The sequence below is a fragment of the Sminthopsis crassicaudata genome, chromosome 4, assembly GCF_048593235.1.
Source record: "Sminthopsis crassicaudata isolate SCR6 chromosome 4, ASM4859323v1, whole genome shotgun sequence".
In the NCBI taxonomy this organism is placed as follows: Eukaryota; Metazoa; Chordata; class Mammalia; order Dasyuromorphia; family Dasyuridae; genus Sminthopsis; species Sminthopsis crassicaudata.
The window spans coordinates 55,796,363-55,814,501 of record NC_133620.1 but is presented as its reverse complement, the minus strand read 5'-3'; the positions used below and the strand labels follow the sequence as shown (position 1 = coordinate 55,814,501).

General features: G+C 36.9%; 1 protein-coding gene across 1 annotated transcript; it reads left to right on the top strand.

Moving 5' to 3' along the window:
• Positions 1 to 145: 145 nt before the first annotated feature.
• Positions 146 to 16,267, top strand: MPC2 (mitochondrial pyruvate carrier 2). Its single transcript, XM_074266529.1, has 5 exons — positions 146 to 570; positions 9,655 to 9,695; positions 14,108 to 14,192; positions 14,751 to 14,862; positions 16,043 to 16,267. Exons 1-5 carry the CDS (start codon positions 462 to 464, stop codon positions 16,077 to 16,079), a joined length of 384 nt encoding a protein of 127 aa, XP_074122630.1. The 5' UTR covers positions 146 to 461; the 3' UTR covers positions 16,080 to 16,267.
• Positions 16,268 to 18,139: the final 1,872 nt, after the last annotated feature.

Here is an 18,139-nt window from a genome sequence, read left to right as displayed (position 1 = left end):
AGCGTAGCTTCTTTTGCCCTTCTCCAACATGGGCTCTGAAGCCGGAAGACTGAAATGACCGGTGGTCTCTTTCCTGGGTAGCCCGCCCTTCCCTTGAAAGGGACCAATCATTGAAAAGGGATAAAGTGACGTCAGAGGTGCCGGCGGAGGTATCTCTATTGGGAGTGGCGATTAGATGATGCTTTCGTGTCTGTTGCCATGACTCCTCCTCCTCCTCCTCCTCCCCGGTGCCCTCCGCCCGTGGGCAGGGGGTGGGCCCGGGGTGGGCTTAGGCGGAGCCTCCGCCCCCTCGGCCTCCACTCCGGCCTGGGGCCCCTCCGGCGCTGTGGTAGGAGGGGCGGTGCAAGTCTGCGAGAAGGGCACCCTGGGGAGCGGAGGAAGCCGGTGACTGAGGCTGGGAAAGGTTACAAGCTGCCCTTGGTCGGCCAGGGGAGCGGCTGCACCGCGTTTCGGCCGTGAGTATGGCCGCCTCTGGAGTGCGAGGCCTGCGGGCCAGCTACCACCGCCTACTCGACAAGGTGGAGCTGATGCTGCCGGAGAAGCTGAGGCCGCTTTACAACCACCCGGCAGGTAACGGCCGCAGTCGCCGCCGCGTCCCCTACCCCAAGACCTACCTGGCGGCCGTGACCTCCCCCGCGGGCGTCACGCTTCCCACCCCCCGAGAAAAAGCCTACGTCCTTGTTCACCTGACCCTCTCCCCCAAATATCCTGCGACCCCCAAACTTCCCCGCGCCCTGAAAACACTAGCACTCTCTTAACTAAATATCCCCCCACCCGCCAACATTGCGTACTCGTCCCTCGGGATTCCCCCTCTTTCCCCAGCGCCCCTAAAGTCTCCCGCTCCTTTGCAGCTGCATCCCCGATCTTTTCCCGTTCCCTCCCCCACCCCGCCCCGAAACGGGACCCTCGTCTCCGTCCGGCCCGACCCGCTGGAAGCTGGCGTCCCGGCGGCGTCTCTGGGGGTGTCGGGTCCTTGGGCCGCGCGAGGCGCTTTGGGGGGGCCTCACTGCCTTATGTGGCCTCGTCCCCGTCCCTTCTGTCACCCCTCCGTTAACTGGGCTTGTGTCTGGTGCACCCGGTCAGATGCGCGCCGCAGTGCCCACGCTGTGCCAATCCCCAGCAGCCTGCTGGCTATTCGCGTCTCTTTGAGGAAGCTGGGAGAGAGAGAGCTGACACGCCGCGGGGCTCCCAGCGAGCCCCTGAAGCTCAGTTCCCTCAACTGTAACATGGAAATAACTAGAGCACCCATGTGGAAGGCTCGTATGGGCCTCGAGTGAGAGAATGTCCTAGCACAGTGCCTGGCCCGATTACTTCTGGATTTTGCACCAGTGTGGATCCTCAGCAGCCTTCCAAAGAAATGACAGCAGTGAAATGGGTCTAATGGGGGAATGATTTCGGGACTGAATTTGTTCCAAGGTGTGATTCCCATTATTTCCGCTGCTCGGCTTAGTAGCGGGCAGATCTGGTGTTCTCACTCGGGCACCCACGGGCTCTGTTACCAGTCTCTTCGTGTCCCAAACTAGCAACTAGATTCACTCTAAGACACTTGGAGATACGCCCAAGTAGAGATGTTTTCTTTAGAAATTGGCCTTTCTGGGACCCGAGGTGTTGGATCCCTGCAGGCAGACTGATATTGACTTTTTGAAAACCACAAATTAAAATAGTGTGAAATTATATATATTTTTTATTTTGTTAAACATTTTTGGTGACAGTTTAATTTGGTATCTCCTGCATTCAGGACTGCCTTTTTGACTTCTCTGCCAGTGAAATTACTGGTCTAGGATGAAATAAAGACTTGGGACCTACGGGTCTGTAGCATGCCAGTGTTGAACAGCTACTTAACTACTGAGGAGACTTACAAGTAACAATCTGGATCCACTATGAAACTCTAAGGTTATTGAGGATGGAGATTTTCATTTTATTTTGCTTCTTTTCCTCTCTTTTTCTACTGTTGTTTCAAGATCAATGGAACAACACTGGCTTTGGAGTCAGAAGATCTGAGTTTCAATCCCACATTTACTGCCTCTGAAGACCCTTAAGCAAGTCACGTAACTCCCATCCATCCACGCTCCTCTCTTTCCTCTCTCTCCTCCCTAATTCGGATTCAGAGGTCTTCTGCTCCAGATTTTGATCTTATGTTCTGTGAACAAGTTAGAGGATATTTTAAGCTTGCTGTGCCCTGTGACCTCTAAGTTTGCCATTTCTATCCCAGGAGATGAAACAACTGTATGTTCTATAACATACCTTAAGGGTGCTTGTACCCATTTAACTGATAGTAGCACTTTTATGAGTTTTAATCTTTACTTCAGATTAAAATTACTCTAACTCAGAATGTCCTTTTTCAACTTTCTGCCTTCTATAATTATTTTGGAACTATTATTCAAAATCTTATTGAGATGAAGAATTTTGTTGAATTTTGAAAATGAATTTTATCTATGTTCTTGATTTGGCTCAATATTCTCTGCAACAATCTTTTGGGTTGTATTGCTTTAAAATAATGAAGATTCCAGCAATTTCAATCGAAGCATGACTGAATTAGTGAAGCAACTGTGATATACTAGAAAGAACACAGGACTTGAAGATAACCTAGTTTTAAGCCTTTATTCTATAACTGGCTCTTGCTTGATCATATGTCCTCATATATAAAACACTTGAACTACCTGCCTTCCAGGACTGCTGTGAGTAAGCTTATTTGTAAACCTGAAAGGTAAGGGATTTGAAGAGAGAGAAGAGTGGAGGAAGATATTTTCCTTCTCAATTCCTCTCTACCCCCAAATCTGCTCTTCCTGTGAATAACTAACTTATTTCTGCTTAGTGACATTTATATCTTCTCTGCCAAGAAACTTGAATATTGTTTTTAGATGTGAGTAAAGGAGAAGTCCATAAGTTTTAATGCCTCGTGTGTTATAGGCATTCATACTGGCCCTTAATAAATAAATGTTTGATTGAATTTATTTTCTCATTTCTCTATTCCTACTGCCTTCACCATTCCAGAGACATTTCTTAATACTTTATACCTGCTGTTGTTCATCATTCTGGAAGAAGGACAATGATATCAAGAAGGTGATGATCGCCGTCTTGATATCTTGATTTGCTTGAGAATTGGATTTAAGTGAGACACAGTTTCAAAAGTCTAAAGACTCATACTCTCCTGCAGTCATCAAAGTCCAGTGGCAAAACAAAAATCGAAAGGAGTAGTGATGGGTGACCTTGGTCTTTCTAAATTAAGATCTTTCCAAGGTCTGTTTGTCTGAGACAGCTCTTTCTACGACTAAGAGCTAGGTAAGAATTGAGACCTGAGATGACCCAATGTATCATTACAAAAAATAATAATCTGAATTTCTGGCCTGAACAAAAACGATTGTTATTTACATTCTTAAACCATCGAAATCTATACCATGAGACACTGGGGCTTGGACTGGAGGCTGTTATTGGCCATTTAATGAAAGCCAGAATGATTTGGGATTGAAGACAAAGTTAAGTTAGCTCCATTTGAAACAGTATCTTGGTCCAGACAATCACTAGATTCCTTTGAAACCATTATTTTTTAAAAGCTTGCTTTTTCCAAGAGAAGCTTTCATTCCTGCCAGGTAAATTTTTCAGGGCTAATTCTTCAAGCCCTCAATTCTTCCTAGAGGAGTTGAATCATTTGTACAAAATGAAGGATTTTCAAGAACTAATAAAAAAAACGATGAAGAGACACCAATAAAAATTTTTCTTACGAACCAGTCAAATTTTTATAGTTTTAAATAATTTGATGTGAGAAGTTAGGTAATTGGAATTTTAAAAATATTCCATAAAGTTTTCCTTTAAAAACAAGATCTTGTAATATCATATACATATATGTGAATGTATTATGAGTCCAGAAAAGTGGGAAAATTCCATGTACTATTCAACAAATTTTAGTCATATAGTGATAACCATGAGCAAAACCAAAATGAAATGTTAGAGGAAATGGTGTCATGCAAGAAATGGGAAAGAAAGTGTACCTTGGACCTGACTCGGGTCAGTCAGTCCCCTGATTGTTTAGGTTTGATATTGGAACAAAAATTAGACACTTGTGGGTCTTTGAACAGCTTTTAAGAGATTTTGAAAGTGTTGGCACAAATACAATTGCATTTAAATGCTTAACTTTGAGTGGAAGGGATGTCTTTGATTCAAGTTTCTGTGGCTATTCAAGGAAGTTCAAATATCTAAGAACAAAACAAAAGCTGGTCTCAGTAGATAAAGGATAAAGGGATATGAACAGGAACTTTTTAAAGGAAGAAATTCAAAATATCAGCAACCATTTGAAAAAAATGTTGGAATTATTAGTAGTTAGAAAAATATATTAAAACAATTGTGAGAAAAGTATATTAAAACAAATGTGTCTACTTCACGCATAACAATTTTTGAAAATGACAGAGGAGGGGCAGCTAGGTGGTGCAGTGGAGAGAGCACCAGCCCTAAATTCAGGAGGACCAGAGTTCAAATCTGGTCTCAGACACTTAATACTTCCTAGCTGTGTGACCCTGGGCAAGTTACTTAACCTCAGCCTCAGGGGAAAAAAAAAGAAAAGAAAATGACAGAAGAGGAAAATTACATACATGGGAGAGGTTACACACTAAGGCACCATTGGTAAAGCTCTGAATCAGTCTAACATATTGGAAGGTAATTGGGACCTATGCCCTAAAAGGCACAAGACTGTATATACCCTTTGACCTAGCAATATTATTTGTAGGTTGTAGTGTTATAGTTGTTTTTCTGGAGGTCTCTGGACCAGCCTTTGTTTCAGCAGATTAATCACAGCCTGGGATAAAGTCTTTATCTTTCTTTATTGTCTCCTTGCCTGGAGCTCAGCTAGCTTGGTCTCAGTGAAGGAAATGCAGGAGGCCAACCACCACAGTGGTGCGAGATGGAGTGAATCTCTTGTATCCAATCCTCCCTTTTCTCTGAGTCTGACCCTGTTTAAGTTTGTCCCAGTTTTTATGCTCTATTATAATTTATTAATCATCATGCTAAAGTAGATAACCATTGTTTTATCAATTCTACTGAGTTAGCACCTTGTAAGAATTCTTGTTTGAAATGCAGAGTTCTGGCCCATAACAGTAGGCCAACTTAAAAAAGGGCAAAGATCCAAATGGACAAAAACAGTTCTAGCAGTTCTTGCTATAGTGATAAAGAAGTACAAACTAATTGGTGCCCATAAATTAGAGTATGACTAAACAAGTAATGGCATGTTATTACCCCATGAGAAATTATGGAAGGGAGTGTTACAGAAAAACTTTGAAAGATCTGTACAAACTGGGAGTGCATGCAAAGAGAGCAGAACTTGAAGAATAACTTACAGCCACAACAATTTTAAAAGACTTAACTCAGTGCAGTGACCAACTGGAGGATCAAAGATGAACCATGCTACCTTGTCTCCTGAATGAGAAAGGTGATGGTTTCTGGAAGCAGCATGAAATATGCTTTTTCAGACTTGACCAGTATGGGAATTTTTTATGCTCAAGAATGCATATTTTTTCACAAAAGTTTTGTTTTTGTTGTTGTATTCTCAGTGGAAGAGAATAAAGAAAGCTATAGGTTACCAGAGAAAGTTATTCAAGTATTTAAGCCTTTTATATTTAGTTTCCCCATGTACCATGGCATATGGTGAAAGATGCTCTTTTAAATTTAATTTCTGGCAGAATTATTTCCAGGTTACCAGCAATTTTTGTTAAATATGAAAACTCTCCTCAAATAACAACTTGTATTCTTGGATTTGCTGAACATTTTATAATAGCTGAACACTTACATGTATGATAATTTACAAAAATGGCAGAAACAAAAACTATTATTAAATATCTATCTTCTCTCTCTAACTTAATTGTTGCATATTTGTATTTGTTCCTCTTAGGTTTAACATCATACTTTTATGACCGAACATAAGGTTATCTACCTAATATTGACAGTAGTAGGACTTCAGACTTTAGTTCTAACATGCATGGGCTATAGCAAATAATAAGCAACTTCATGTCCTCAATCCATTTGGAAAGATAACAAGAATGCCCAAGAAATATATAAGAAAAGCACATGATGATAGAACAATTTATATTTTATCCTAAATAAGGATAAAAGGAACCATTGGAGTTTATTGAACATTGTTAGATCTGCAGTTTAAGAAAATTATTTTGGCAGTAGAATGGGTATTGTCATTTAAAGGAACACCGGGACTCTGGTTGAAGCTTGGTCCAGCCAGTGGCCCACTGCCTTCTGATTTCATCAAACTTGACTAAAGAACTTATTCAAACTTTCTAAATAAATAATTGATAAAATATAGATACTTTTTTGGTCTTAAACTTTAACACCTTCTTCTGACCCATATAGACTTGGGGGAAATTGATTGTAATGTAGTGTTCTAATCAGTTTCCTATTACTTATATACATGTATATATTTATGTGTGTATGTATATGTATATATATCTATATATGTCAAATATATATTCTCCAAACTGTTCCTTTTGCTGTAACTTACATATTTCCTTTGTTAGTTTTTAGAGGACAAAATTAAAAATTAAATACTGTAATTGAACTATGTTTACTATGATATATAATATTCAGTCCATAAACACAATTTTTAAAAACGGATAAGGAGCTTTTTTTCTGTTAGGGAGCATTTGGATATTTATAACAACATTTCTAGACCATACAAAATTCTCAACTTAAAGGACTCACCTTGTGAGGTAGTTGTTTTTAGCTTTCAGCTCATCTTTGCCTTAAGGTGTTGGGGCCAGACTTTGCCTACCCCTTGTTTTTGTTTGTTTGTTTGTTTTTCCTGAGGCAATTGCCTCGCCCTGGATTACATGTCTAAGAAGTGTTAAATGTCTAAGATAGGGGCAGCTAAGTGGTGCAGTGGATAGAGCACCAGCCTTGAATTCAGGAGGAGTTCAAATCTTAGCTGCCAGCCTCAGGGAAAAAAAAAAAAAAAAAAAAACCCAGCCTCAGGGAAAAAAAAAAAAAAGTTTAAGATTGTATTCGAATTCAGGGATCCTTCTGACTTCAGGGCTGGTGCTCTATCCACTGCACCACCTAGCTGCCCCTACCTACCCCTGTTTTAAAGCAGAACTCAAATATCACATCCTCTGGAAAAGTTTCCTCAAATTTTTTTCTTCCCTTCTGAATCAGTAAGAAATGACCTTTCCTCCCTTAGACTTCATCTACATTTATTTACATATCACTTGTTACCTTCTGTCTACCTTCTTAAGGAAATGTTCTGTACAAGTAGGAGAAACACTGAACTAAAAAAATGAAGATCACCTCTGCCCACCAGGAGTTTTATAGTCTTAAGAGAAAAGGAAAGGAGAAAGTGATTAAAGAAGAATGGGAGTTTTTGTCAGGGAAACAAAAGTGAGAAGATCTTAGAGCATAGGTGTCAAACTCCCTCTGCTGCTGGACTCCCAAGTACAACTGGAACTGGATGAAAATGTAACTGGAAATACTTTTTAAAAATTAAAATAATATTACAATTCCATATAGTTAACTTATGATTTTCTAAATCCATATGTATTTCAGGAATGTGTTGCTAGGAAAGGCTTCTCTATGGCCCCAGACAACCCTCAAAAAAAGCTTGTGCTTAGGGGAGTCTACCTGTATTCATCCCCCACCACCAGAGTATGGGGTAGGGGCTCCCTGGGGCTTCCTGGGACTTTTTTTCATGGCATTCCACAGTCTGGTGGCATCCTTCTCAGCTCTTTCTCACTTTGCTATAACTTATCAAATTATCACTTAGTGTCTCCCAGAGGAACTCTTAGTATCTCTTCAGCCTCTGATGTTATCACTTCTCTGCCAATTTCCTTCCTCTTAAAATTCTTTTCCATCAAATCAGATTGCTATCTAACCCCTGCTACTAATGACTTGTGTCCTAGAACTGGAAAGAGGCCCTGTCCTAACCCCCTTTTCAGCTAATGCCCATGGCAAAGTAGTAGGTTGGGTGGAAGTCTCCTAGCATCTCTCGACTGGACCATCGGCATTGTTGTTGGCCTCTCTCTGTAGATGACCCGATAGGGAGGTTGTTGTTTGTCCTTGATTCTGGAGGAGAACCAGATTGATTTCAGCCAGGAGATACCAGGACATGCAAGCAAATGGTATTGTAGTGAGGGAGGGTGGGCAAAGTCACCAGCCTCACTTTCTTGTCCAGAACTAGTGGGATTTGAGTATCATCTCTCATCCATTCCCCTGTATAAACCTAGACAAGTCACCTAAATTGGCAGTTCCCTGAGCATATTTAAAGAGATAAGGTCCTAAGAATGTGTCAGCAGGCCTTGGTAGAGAATGTACTTATCCAGTTCTTATTTGTAAGCAATTTTTGTAAACCAATACTTAGGTTTGAATTTTTTTCAATTTCTGCTTAACATAGTGCCCAATCAAGTCATTCAGTCTTATATATTCATTTTTTATTTATTAAGGAATACATTTCCTTGATTTGGAATATATATGCACCTTATACAAAGCAGAAATATGATGTTTCTGTGTTATACTAAATATGCCAATCGAATTTTAAAGGCTAATTGATGAAATTCCTGTAGTTTCTCTTATTATGCTTCCAGGAAATTAAAATACATGGGTATAATTTGTCATCAGTAGCTTTTGGTTCAGATATCAGCCACCAAATTTTGTCAGGCTATAAATTTGGTGCTATGTACCTTGTCCTTTTAAAATGTAAAATAATTTGATAGCTAAGAAATTGCTACATGAGATCGTTTTTCTTAATTCTATAGCTTGCAATTTCTCACTAAACTAGTATATGCAATTAGTATAATACTACAAAAGGAACTTTTTAAAAGCCTATAATCATGTGTGTATTTTTTCTAACTAAGATTGTCTCTATTTTACTGTGGTTTATCTTTAAAAATAAAAGAGGAGAAATGGCTGGAGGAAAGGGGGAGGGAAGCTACAAGAAGGAGTTTGGGCAATATAAAAAAAAATCAATAATTTTTTTTTTTTTTAATTTATGAGAAGTAAAATAATTGGCTAAAATAGATCATGGTGAAAACCTAGTGCTAATTGGCATTTGATTGACAGTTTTATTATATTCATAATAGATCTAAACATTTATTTCTATAGTATAAATGGAAAGGTAGCCTAGTATTGTAGTAAAAGCAAAGGTCTGAGAGACCAAAAACCTTAATCAGTAATTACCTGTCTAATCTGAACTTTAGTTTCTTCACCTGTAAAATTTAGGTAATTACTCAGTGTAAGGAAAATATTTGTAAAAATTTTAAGAACCACGGAAAGTATAGTAAAGGAGATAAAAATCAAAGAAAATATAGTTCTTGGTGATAAATTTTGTAAGTTACTAAAAGTTGAGAGGAGATACTAGGTGACAGTGAATAGAGTTTGGCCCTGGAATCCAGAGGACCTGACTTCAAATCTAACCTTAAACTAGTACTAGATGTGTAATCTAGGGCATGTCATTTAACTGATTTCCTGTATAACCAAAAAACCCCAACAACAAAACCCAACTCTGTAGAAGTTGAGAAATGAATTCACAAATTGGTCCTTTGGTCCGTGTGTGTGTGTGTGTGTGTGTGTGTGTGTGAGTGAGTGAGTGTGAGTGTGTATGGCAATAAGTATGATATAAATTTATATGACATATTGGGATTTTTGTGTCTTAATTTTTCCCTTTCTTTTCAGGTCCCAAAACTGTGTTTTTCTGGGCACCAATTATGAAATGGGTAAGTTTGACTTTGGCAAATAAATGCTTGGATGGCTATCCTTATTTTTTAGTAACAGAGTAGCTTAATCAGACCATATGTGAGTTTGTAAATTTAAAGTATATTCTTTGTATTGTCTTAAAATTACTTTATGGCAAATAATTCTCATCATTATCATTCTGAGGGGAGAAAGGGTGTGTGGTGTGTGGTGTGTGGTGTGTGGTGTGTGTGTGTGTGTGAGAGAGAGAGAGAGAGAGAGAGAGAGAGAGAGAGAGAGAGAGAGAGAGAGAGAGAGAGAGAGAGAGAGAGAGAACTTTAAGGGGTATTGGTAGCATCAGGAAATAAAACTTCAGTGCTATGAACTGAGGGCTACACCACAAAACTAATTTAGCTTAAATTGTATTAAAAAAAAAAAAAAAGTTCCAGGCATTTTTTATTATTAAAAAGCTTATATTACAGGTTTTAAAATATTAAAAATAATTTCTACCCCAAAATTAAATTTTTTTAAATGTGAAAGCTAGAGTGAAAGTTAGCTTGGCTCATTATTTACTTTAAAAGACTTTTACGGTTTTAATTTTAGATATTTGTGCCATAGAACTAAAGTTTATCATCTTGAAATCTAGACAACTTTTCTATGTTGTTACTCCTCAAATTATGTTACTCCAGCAAATCATGACAGTACTAACTGTAAGCATAGTACTTATTATTCCTATGATAGGTAAGATAGGAAACTTTATGAACCTGGTAAAAAATAATAATAATAAAAATTATTTGGAAAATTAAAAAATCTAGACTATCAAGGGAGGTGATAAAAAGAGGTGAGAATGAAGGGGCAAAGATAGCACTTCCAGACTTCAAACTATGTTATAAAACAACAGTAATCAAAGGTATCTGATACTGATTTTTAAAAATAGAGAGAGAGACCAATGCTACCAAATAGACAAAAGTGAATAAAACCTGAACCTAGGTGGTTATGTGAGTGTTGATAAGGGGGTTAGGTGGGGCAATAGATAAGAGCACTGAGTGAGCTTGAACTCAAGAATACTTGAGTTCAAATCCAGCTTCAGATACTTATGCTAGCTATGTAAACCTGGCAAGTCATGTGCCTCAGTTTCTTCATTTGTAAAAATGAGGATAATAGGAATAGAGAGATTAAGAGAGAAACAAAGCTCCTAGAGGAAAATTGTTTTGGAATTTTGTTTTTGTTTTTTAATGTTTATTTTGAGGTGCCTAGGGTACATCTGTTTGGAGGTAATTTAATTGATAGTTTATGAGGTTTTAGCACTGGAGAAAGATATGGCCCAGATTTGGAGATCATCTGCATAGAAATTAAGCCAAGGGGAATTAATGAGGTCAGAGAGAAAGAAAAGAAGGGAGAAAGACTTAGAGCCCTTGAGTGAATCCACATTTTGAGTAGAATATGTATGGTTTAAATAGTGTCATAAAAATCTAGATGGCAAGAAGATGGTTGATAATGTTGTATGCTGAACCAAGGTCCTAAAAGGTTAAGAGATTGTTGATGCCTTTAGAGAGTCCACTTTCAGTTGGGCATCTGATTGCTAAAAGAGTGACTGAAGGCTGACTTGGCAACAAGGAAAATAATAAATCTATTTACAGCTTTTTCTAGGAATTTAACTATGAAAAGACAGAGATAATAGTCAAGTAAGGAGTTTTTCTTAAGGTTAGAGATATTGATCAAAAACAGATTTTATGATTTTTTTAAACATGTTTAACGTACATTAGATTACTTGCTTTCTAGGGGAGAGAGTGGGAGGAAGGGAAAAATTTGGAACACAAGGTTTTGTAAGGGTCAGTGTTGAAAAAATTATCCATGCATATGCTTTGAAAATAAAAAACTTAAAAAAAAAGATTATGTCACATTATGTACCTTTTGTATATCTGAGCATACATAAATATCTATGATTTTTGTCACAAATCAATCCATGTTTTCAAGGAATTTTTCCTTTTAAAACAAATATACATATAAAAAATTTGGGGCTGCCATATATTACAATAGGTGACATAGTGGATTGAGTTTGGAATACCTGGGTTCACATTTGGCTTGAAGCCTTCACTAGGTACATGATCCTGGCTGGTAGTTTAACCTCTCTCTGTTTACAGATTCCTCATCTGTAAAATTGGAATAATAGCACTTATCTCCTGAGGTGGTTGTGAATATAAAAGGAAATATTTTTAAAGCATTTTTGGAAACCTACAAACATGCTATTTTTATTTACATGTTCTTTCCCTACCTAATAATGCATTTAAACAGTAAAGAAGGCCATACTTTTTTTTTTTTTTTTTTTTTTTAACCTGTAAGACCTATTTCTAAAGCCCTATTCTCATGTCTCTTCATGGCATGGCAGAAGCCTTCAGTTACCAAAGTTCAGTCTTTTAGCTAAGTCTCTACCTAGCTAGAATGTCTTATATATATAAATATATATATAACCCTTGTTGTGATAAGACTTTGTCTGCTATCAGAAATGGTCATCATTAGGTTGGCCTCAAAAAAAATTAAATTACTGACTATAGCAATCCTCAAAGCTATGCACATTTCCAGAGGAAGTAGTAAAAAAACCAATCTTTGAAGTGTTGAAATACTTTTTTTAAAAGAAGTTTATCATTATGAAAGAAATGAGAGATAGAAAAAATGTATTGAAAGTTAAGTTTTGCTACTGCTTTGTTTGATGTGGTCTCCTCTAGATTTCCAATACTTATACTTTATGTTTCATTTCTTTACTATGTGATTAGAAAAACAAAATTTGCTTTTCTACATAATTTTGATCTGTTATTGGTGCTTGTATAGTTAATCACAAGATCATAAATATATTGCTTTCTCCTTGTAAAACTATGATAATAAATATAGAACCGGAAGAAATTAACAACTTTATTTATTTATTTTGTTTGTTTGTTTTTATTAATTATAGTTTTTATTTACCAGATATATGCATGAGTATTTTTACATCATTGACAATTGTCAAACCTTTTGTTCCAATTTCCCCCCCCCCCAGATGGCAGGTTGACCAATACATGTTAAATATGTTAAAGTATAAATTAAATACAATATATGTATACATGTCCAAACAGTTAACTTAATTTAGAAGATTGATTCATTCTTTGTATGCCCACAGCCTAGCATACTACCTGGTACATAGATACATAATAAATACTTGTTGAGTGACTGGTAAAATTACTTTTACGTACATGTCATATCATTTGATATTGTGATATCAAAAATCTTCAAAATCTATTTTATACTCTGATTACTTACTGGAATTTGGACCTACATGCAAGCAGATTTGAATTCAATCAAAGGATTAAGGGAAATGGAGATTCTTTGCCTTCCTCCAAATTCCAAGTCATGGGACTTATGAATAGAGGAAATTATAAACTTGCTGGAAAAATAGTATGAGAACATTCCCAGTTTATTGCCACCATTCCCTAGAAAGGAGGCAAAAAAGGATGAAAATTAAGTTACCTAATTACCATTTTGCATACCCAATGTAAGGGCCATCACAGGTACTTTAGCTAATAATTTTATTTTTCTATAATTTGTTCAGTTTTGCCTTTTTAAAAGCTAAGCATTGTTTCTAAATGTTTATGATTTTTGTTGATAGTTGTTAAATTTCAATCATTTTTTAAAAAAACCATTCTATTGACTTCTGTACAACACAAACCCCAAAATACATTCCTTCTGCCTTCTCCTTACCCACAATATAATTCTGTCCCCATTTTGTAGGAGAGGTGGGGGGACTGGGAGACATGAACTGGAAAACTAGAAGAGAGAGAGGAAGAGTGAGGTAAATTATAGGATTAGGATCAAGGTTAAAAAAAAAAAGTTAAATTTGTCATCATAGAGCTCTGGTTGTATTCATTTTGAAACTGGCTAAGCAGTCTTTCCTTGTATACTGATATGATTAATTGAAAAATAGTTTAATTGCTTGGTTTTTAAAACTCATGACCTTTACTAAAATATGCTTTTAGAGATATTTTTGTTATCTAGATAAATTTGATTGTTTATGGTGTCTAAAAGCATGCATAGGAAATATCTAATAGACTTTCTCAGGAAACTCAAAGATTAAAAAGTAGCTTTTTTAAAGAACATGCATCAAATTATAATGCAACTTGTCTCTAGAAATGTAATGAAAACATTACTACATTTTCTAAATGAGGCAAAGATATGTTTGTAATAGTTCTGATAATTTTTTGAATAAATCATGTTAAGGTATAGAATGTATTTGGAAAAGGAGCCTTGTGCTTTGATATTCAAGCAATATGGCATAATTTTGAAGTAAACATTTTCCTGTATAATTTTTGACAAACAATAATAATTTAGAAAACCAAAATAATGGAGAGGAAGACTTATGTATCATTAGTCTCAAAGTAAATTTCTTTTATCATTAATTGTGGGTTATGGTTTGTGTATTTTCCAGGGGTTGGTTTGTGCTGGATTGGCTGACATGGCCAGGCCTGCAGAAAAACTCAGTACCGCACAGTCTGCTGTATTGATGGCAACAGGTGAGTGTTTAGAATCTTCCCTTATGCCACCCATTTTTATTTTAAAGGTACTTAACAAAAGGCAGCTTGGTGTAGTGCAGAGAGAATCAGTTTTGTGGCAAGGTGATAACAGGTCTCCTGACAATTATTAACTACGTGACCCTAATTAAGTCATTTTACTTCTCATGTTCTTTAGGTAATTCTGTAGGACTACCAGATTGCAGAAGAGCTACAGTTCTACACCAAGTAGAGGTGGATTTTCAACTTTGTGAGGTTCCTACACCAAAGGAAATTACAGATCAAAAATTTTTATTTAATGCTGTATAAGAATTTTTTTTGGTAGAATATAGTGAATCCTATAAATCTTAAGGTAGAGGAAGAAGAGAATTTTCAGATAGTTTTCCTTTTTTGAATAGGAAAAAATTATTTTTCATCCCACTGGAAGGAGAAATCATGGTATCACATTGCCATCTCACATTTGTGGTCTTTTTACATTTCTTACTATTTAACACAACAAATATGGTAGCACACACTGGTTAAGTTTTCCCCCAACACTTTGTTTCTTTTTTGTTTTAACAGGGTTAATTTGGTCAAGATACTCCCTTGTTATTATTCCTAAAAACTGGAGTCTATTTGCCGTTAACTTTTTTGTTGGTGCCGCAGGAGCCTCTCAGCTCTTTCGTATATGGAGGTATGCCGTTAATATATAAGCATAAAGTCTTAGGTTGTGGTAAAAGTTATTTTATACATAAAGTGAATACACAGACCCAGTAATGTTTTCTCAAGTAATACTTTAAAGTAACCATTGCTGATATGTTACAATTAAACCACATTATATTAGTTTCACTGAACTTTGTGATTTTGTGGGCCCATTTAATATCAAAATATTTTTGTAATATTTGATCAACTTTTGCATAAATTTAAAATCATTAAGTAATGTTGATTATTCTATTTTCAGAGAAAATTCAATTCAATAAACATTTATTAAGTACCCGATTATGTGCCTGACACTGAAATGAGAATAAGGGTGGGGGGGGGGGAAGACACTTCTGCCCTCAAGGAGTTTAGAATCTGTTGCAAAAGAAACTGAAAGTGGGGGGTTGGGAATTGACTAGCAAGCCATACCTGCAGTTCTGAGACTGTTACAAGTGAGTTACAAAGTCCAGGCCTGCCCTCTCCAAAGGAAAGCTTGGGGTCCGGGTGTAATGTTCAGACTCCAGCTTTGGGGGAGAGGAGGCTGAGGAAGGTGGGAAGGAAGGTATGGAATAACACCAATTCCACGGATTTAATATTGTATACAGTCAATATCTTAATAGACAAAAGAATTATCAGAAATTAATAAATTACAAAGATAACCCAAAACATGAGTCCTTAAAGCAGTCCCTTACCATCTAGTTGCCTCTTGACACTGAGAAGGAATTCCTCTTATGGGACTATACAGTCTACTTTAGGATGGTTTTAATTATTATGAAGCTTTTCTTTTTTTCTTCCTAAATCTTATGTTTTATAATTTCTATGGACTGGACTTAGTTCTGCCTTCCAGGGCATTCATATTATTCATATTATTAATTTAAATATATGTATAATGTAGAAATTAAGATTAGAGTCATTTTGGGACAAGAAGTGGTAAGAACTAGCGCTAAAATGTGTGCAATATACAATTAAAACTTGTTTGCTCTTGAAATTTCCTTTTATTATCCACATAAACTAAAGGCAGACAAAATCTCTGGTACAACTTTACCTTCTGCTTATTCTTGCTTACATGGATTTAGAAGCTAAAACTTGACTAGACTCCTGAGTAAAAAAACTAAACTGCTTTTCTCTCCTCTTATCCCAGAGAAATATTTGCTGCCTTCTGTTTTTGTTCATAGGTATAAACAGGAGCTAAGAGCTAAAGAAGATTTGTAAAGGACTCTTGATCTGCTGAACAAATCCAGAAGCAGTTATTACCACCAAAGGGACCTAGTTTGATTAATTTTATTATTTGGTTTTCAAAAAGATAATGCTAACAATGTTAATGTTCTGCAGATAAGACTGAAACAGTAGCTATTATATTAGTACCTTGATTGAAATGAAAATAAAATACATTTTAGTAATGTTTTATTTCTGTTTGTATAATTCACTAAGGGGCTCATTGATTACCAGGGGTTTTTGAAATTTCTATCTACTCTATACATATGGCCTCATCATATTTGCCTCTCAATAATTGGGCTGCCTCTGTGGAACACATTCCATTGGTCATCTAGGGATAGAGTATTTGCCTAAGAGCAGCCGTTCCATGAGACGGAGGGGAAAATAAGATGTATCTGAAAAATGCTAAGTTTTCAGCAAATGCAACTACAGAATGTCAATTTAATACATTTTTTACTAAATCAAATGGAAGCAATTTACTGAAAAAAGTGAAATAATTTTTTGCCTTTATAAGTCATCAAAATACTTTTATGGGACACTAATTCTTTGATCCTAAAAAATAGAGAAAGCATGAACATGGGTTATTCAAGAACTAAAGATAATTGACCAAGTATTTAATTTGAATGAATCAAACATTTATGTCCAAAGCACTGTGCTAAATCCTGAGAATACAAATAAAAAAGTAAAAGAGTCACTGCTTTTAAGAAACTCATATTCTAATGAGGGCAACAACACACATGGAAGGTTTTACCTGCAAATCAGATGGAAACGTCTTGTGTTCTTAGAGTGAATTAGGAAAAAAAAAAAAAAAAAAAAAAGGCAGATGTTGATGCCTTGTCATTTCCATTTGATAAAGTCATAGTTTCTGAATGAACTACTTGCCATTGCCAAAGTGGTGGCAAGAACTTTTTTTCCTTAGGTCTTCAATAGTTGCAAACGGCAGTGGTTGTGATTGGTTGACCCTTTTCCATAGGAGTTGCTTTTTTGAATGATTGTTTGAGGGATGGGCTTGGAAGCAAGACTAATGGTGTTGGGATTCTTATCAGGAACTTTATCTTGGGTAAGATCCCATCCAACTGGGAAAGCTTATTTTTGATTAAAGAGTTGTTACTATTTTTGGTCCTTCAGTATTGAAGAAGATTGTGAAGACCGAGTTAGCACACTAGATGCCTTAGAATCAGCTAGAGTCAGGATAAGCAAAAGTCCTTGGTCTTTATTCTTGATCTTTAGGGGTAGAAGTAAAGGGGATGGACATAGGATCTCCCTTTTCCTCCTCTACTACCAAAGTGACTCTGGCTTGTCTTATTCCACCCTCTGATCCTTCCTACAATTATCTGAATACACCAAAAGATCAAGCCAGCACAGAATAGTGGGAAGGGCCATTTTCCAAGCATATGCTAATAGACTTTTGTCCAATCAGTAATTAGCCTTAAGTGTTTGGTTGTCTGATTCCAGGCATCAACTCAGAGTTTCAGCCCTTTACATCTCCCACTTTCTTTTGTTTTGGAACACAGATGGTCATGCCATCCCTGACTTCTCAGAAAGGAGATGAAAACACCGAAAAGGAGGTGATCACATCCCTCCCTCCCTCCCCCCACCCCCACCCCGATTTCTCAGGAAGGGAGGTGAAAGCACTAAAAAGATGATCACACCCTACCTTACTTCTCAGGAAGGGAGATGAAAAACACCAAAAGGAAGTGGGGATTACTGGCGGGTTTCTGAGCTGAAAAGTCTTATTAGAAACAGATATGCACAAACCCATCAGCATGGAAGGTATTATACAAGCACATAGCAATAACACACAGACTATTAATGATGACTTCCCAAAGCCAGTGCAGGCTCAATGTGGTGTAACAAATATGAAATGTAGATGCAAGTAGTAATATAACAAACAATATAAATCAACATGGTCTTGTAAAAGATTTCCAGAAGTCCTAGAAGAAGGGTATGTAAACATCAGTCATACACGCCTTCTTCAGCAACCCAAGAGATAGTCAAAAACCAATCTATTGTCCATTGCTTCACGTGTCAGGGAATCCATTGATCCCCGCAAATTT

Excerpts from the sequence above, each read along its gene's own strand:
- MPC2 (XM_074266529.1), top strand. The coding sequence starts at position 462 with ATGGCCGCCTCTGGAGTGCGAGGCCTGCGGGCCAGCTACCACCGCCTA. Across the intron at positions 571-9,654 it reads GCTTTACAACCACCCGGCAG|GTCCCAAAACTGTGTTTTTC; the intron begins GTAACGGCCGCA and ends CTTTCTTTTCAG. Across the intron at positions 9,696-14,107 it reads GGGCACCAATTATGAAATGG|GGGTTGGTTTGTGCTGGATT; the intron begins GTAAGTTTGACT and ends TGTATTTTCCAG.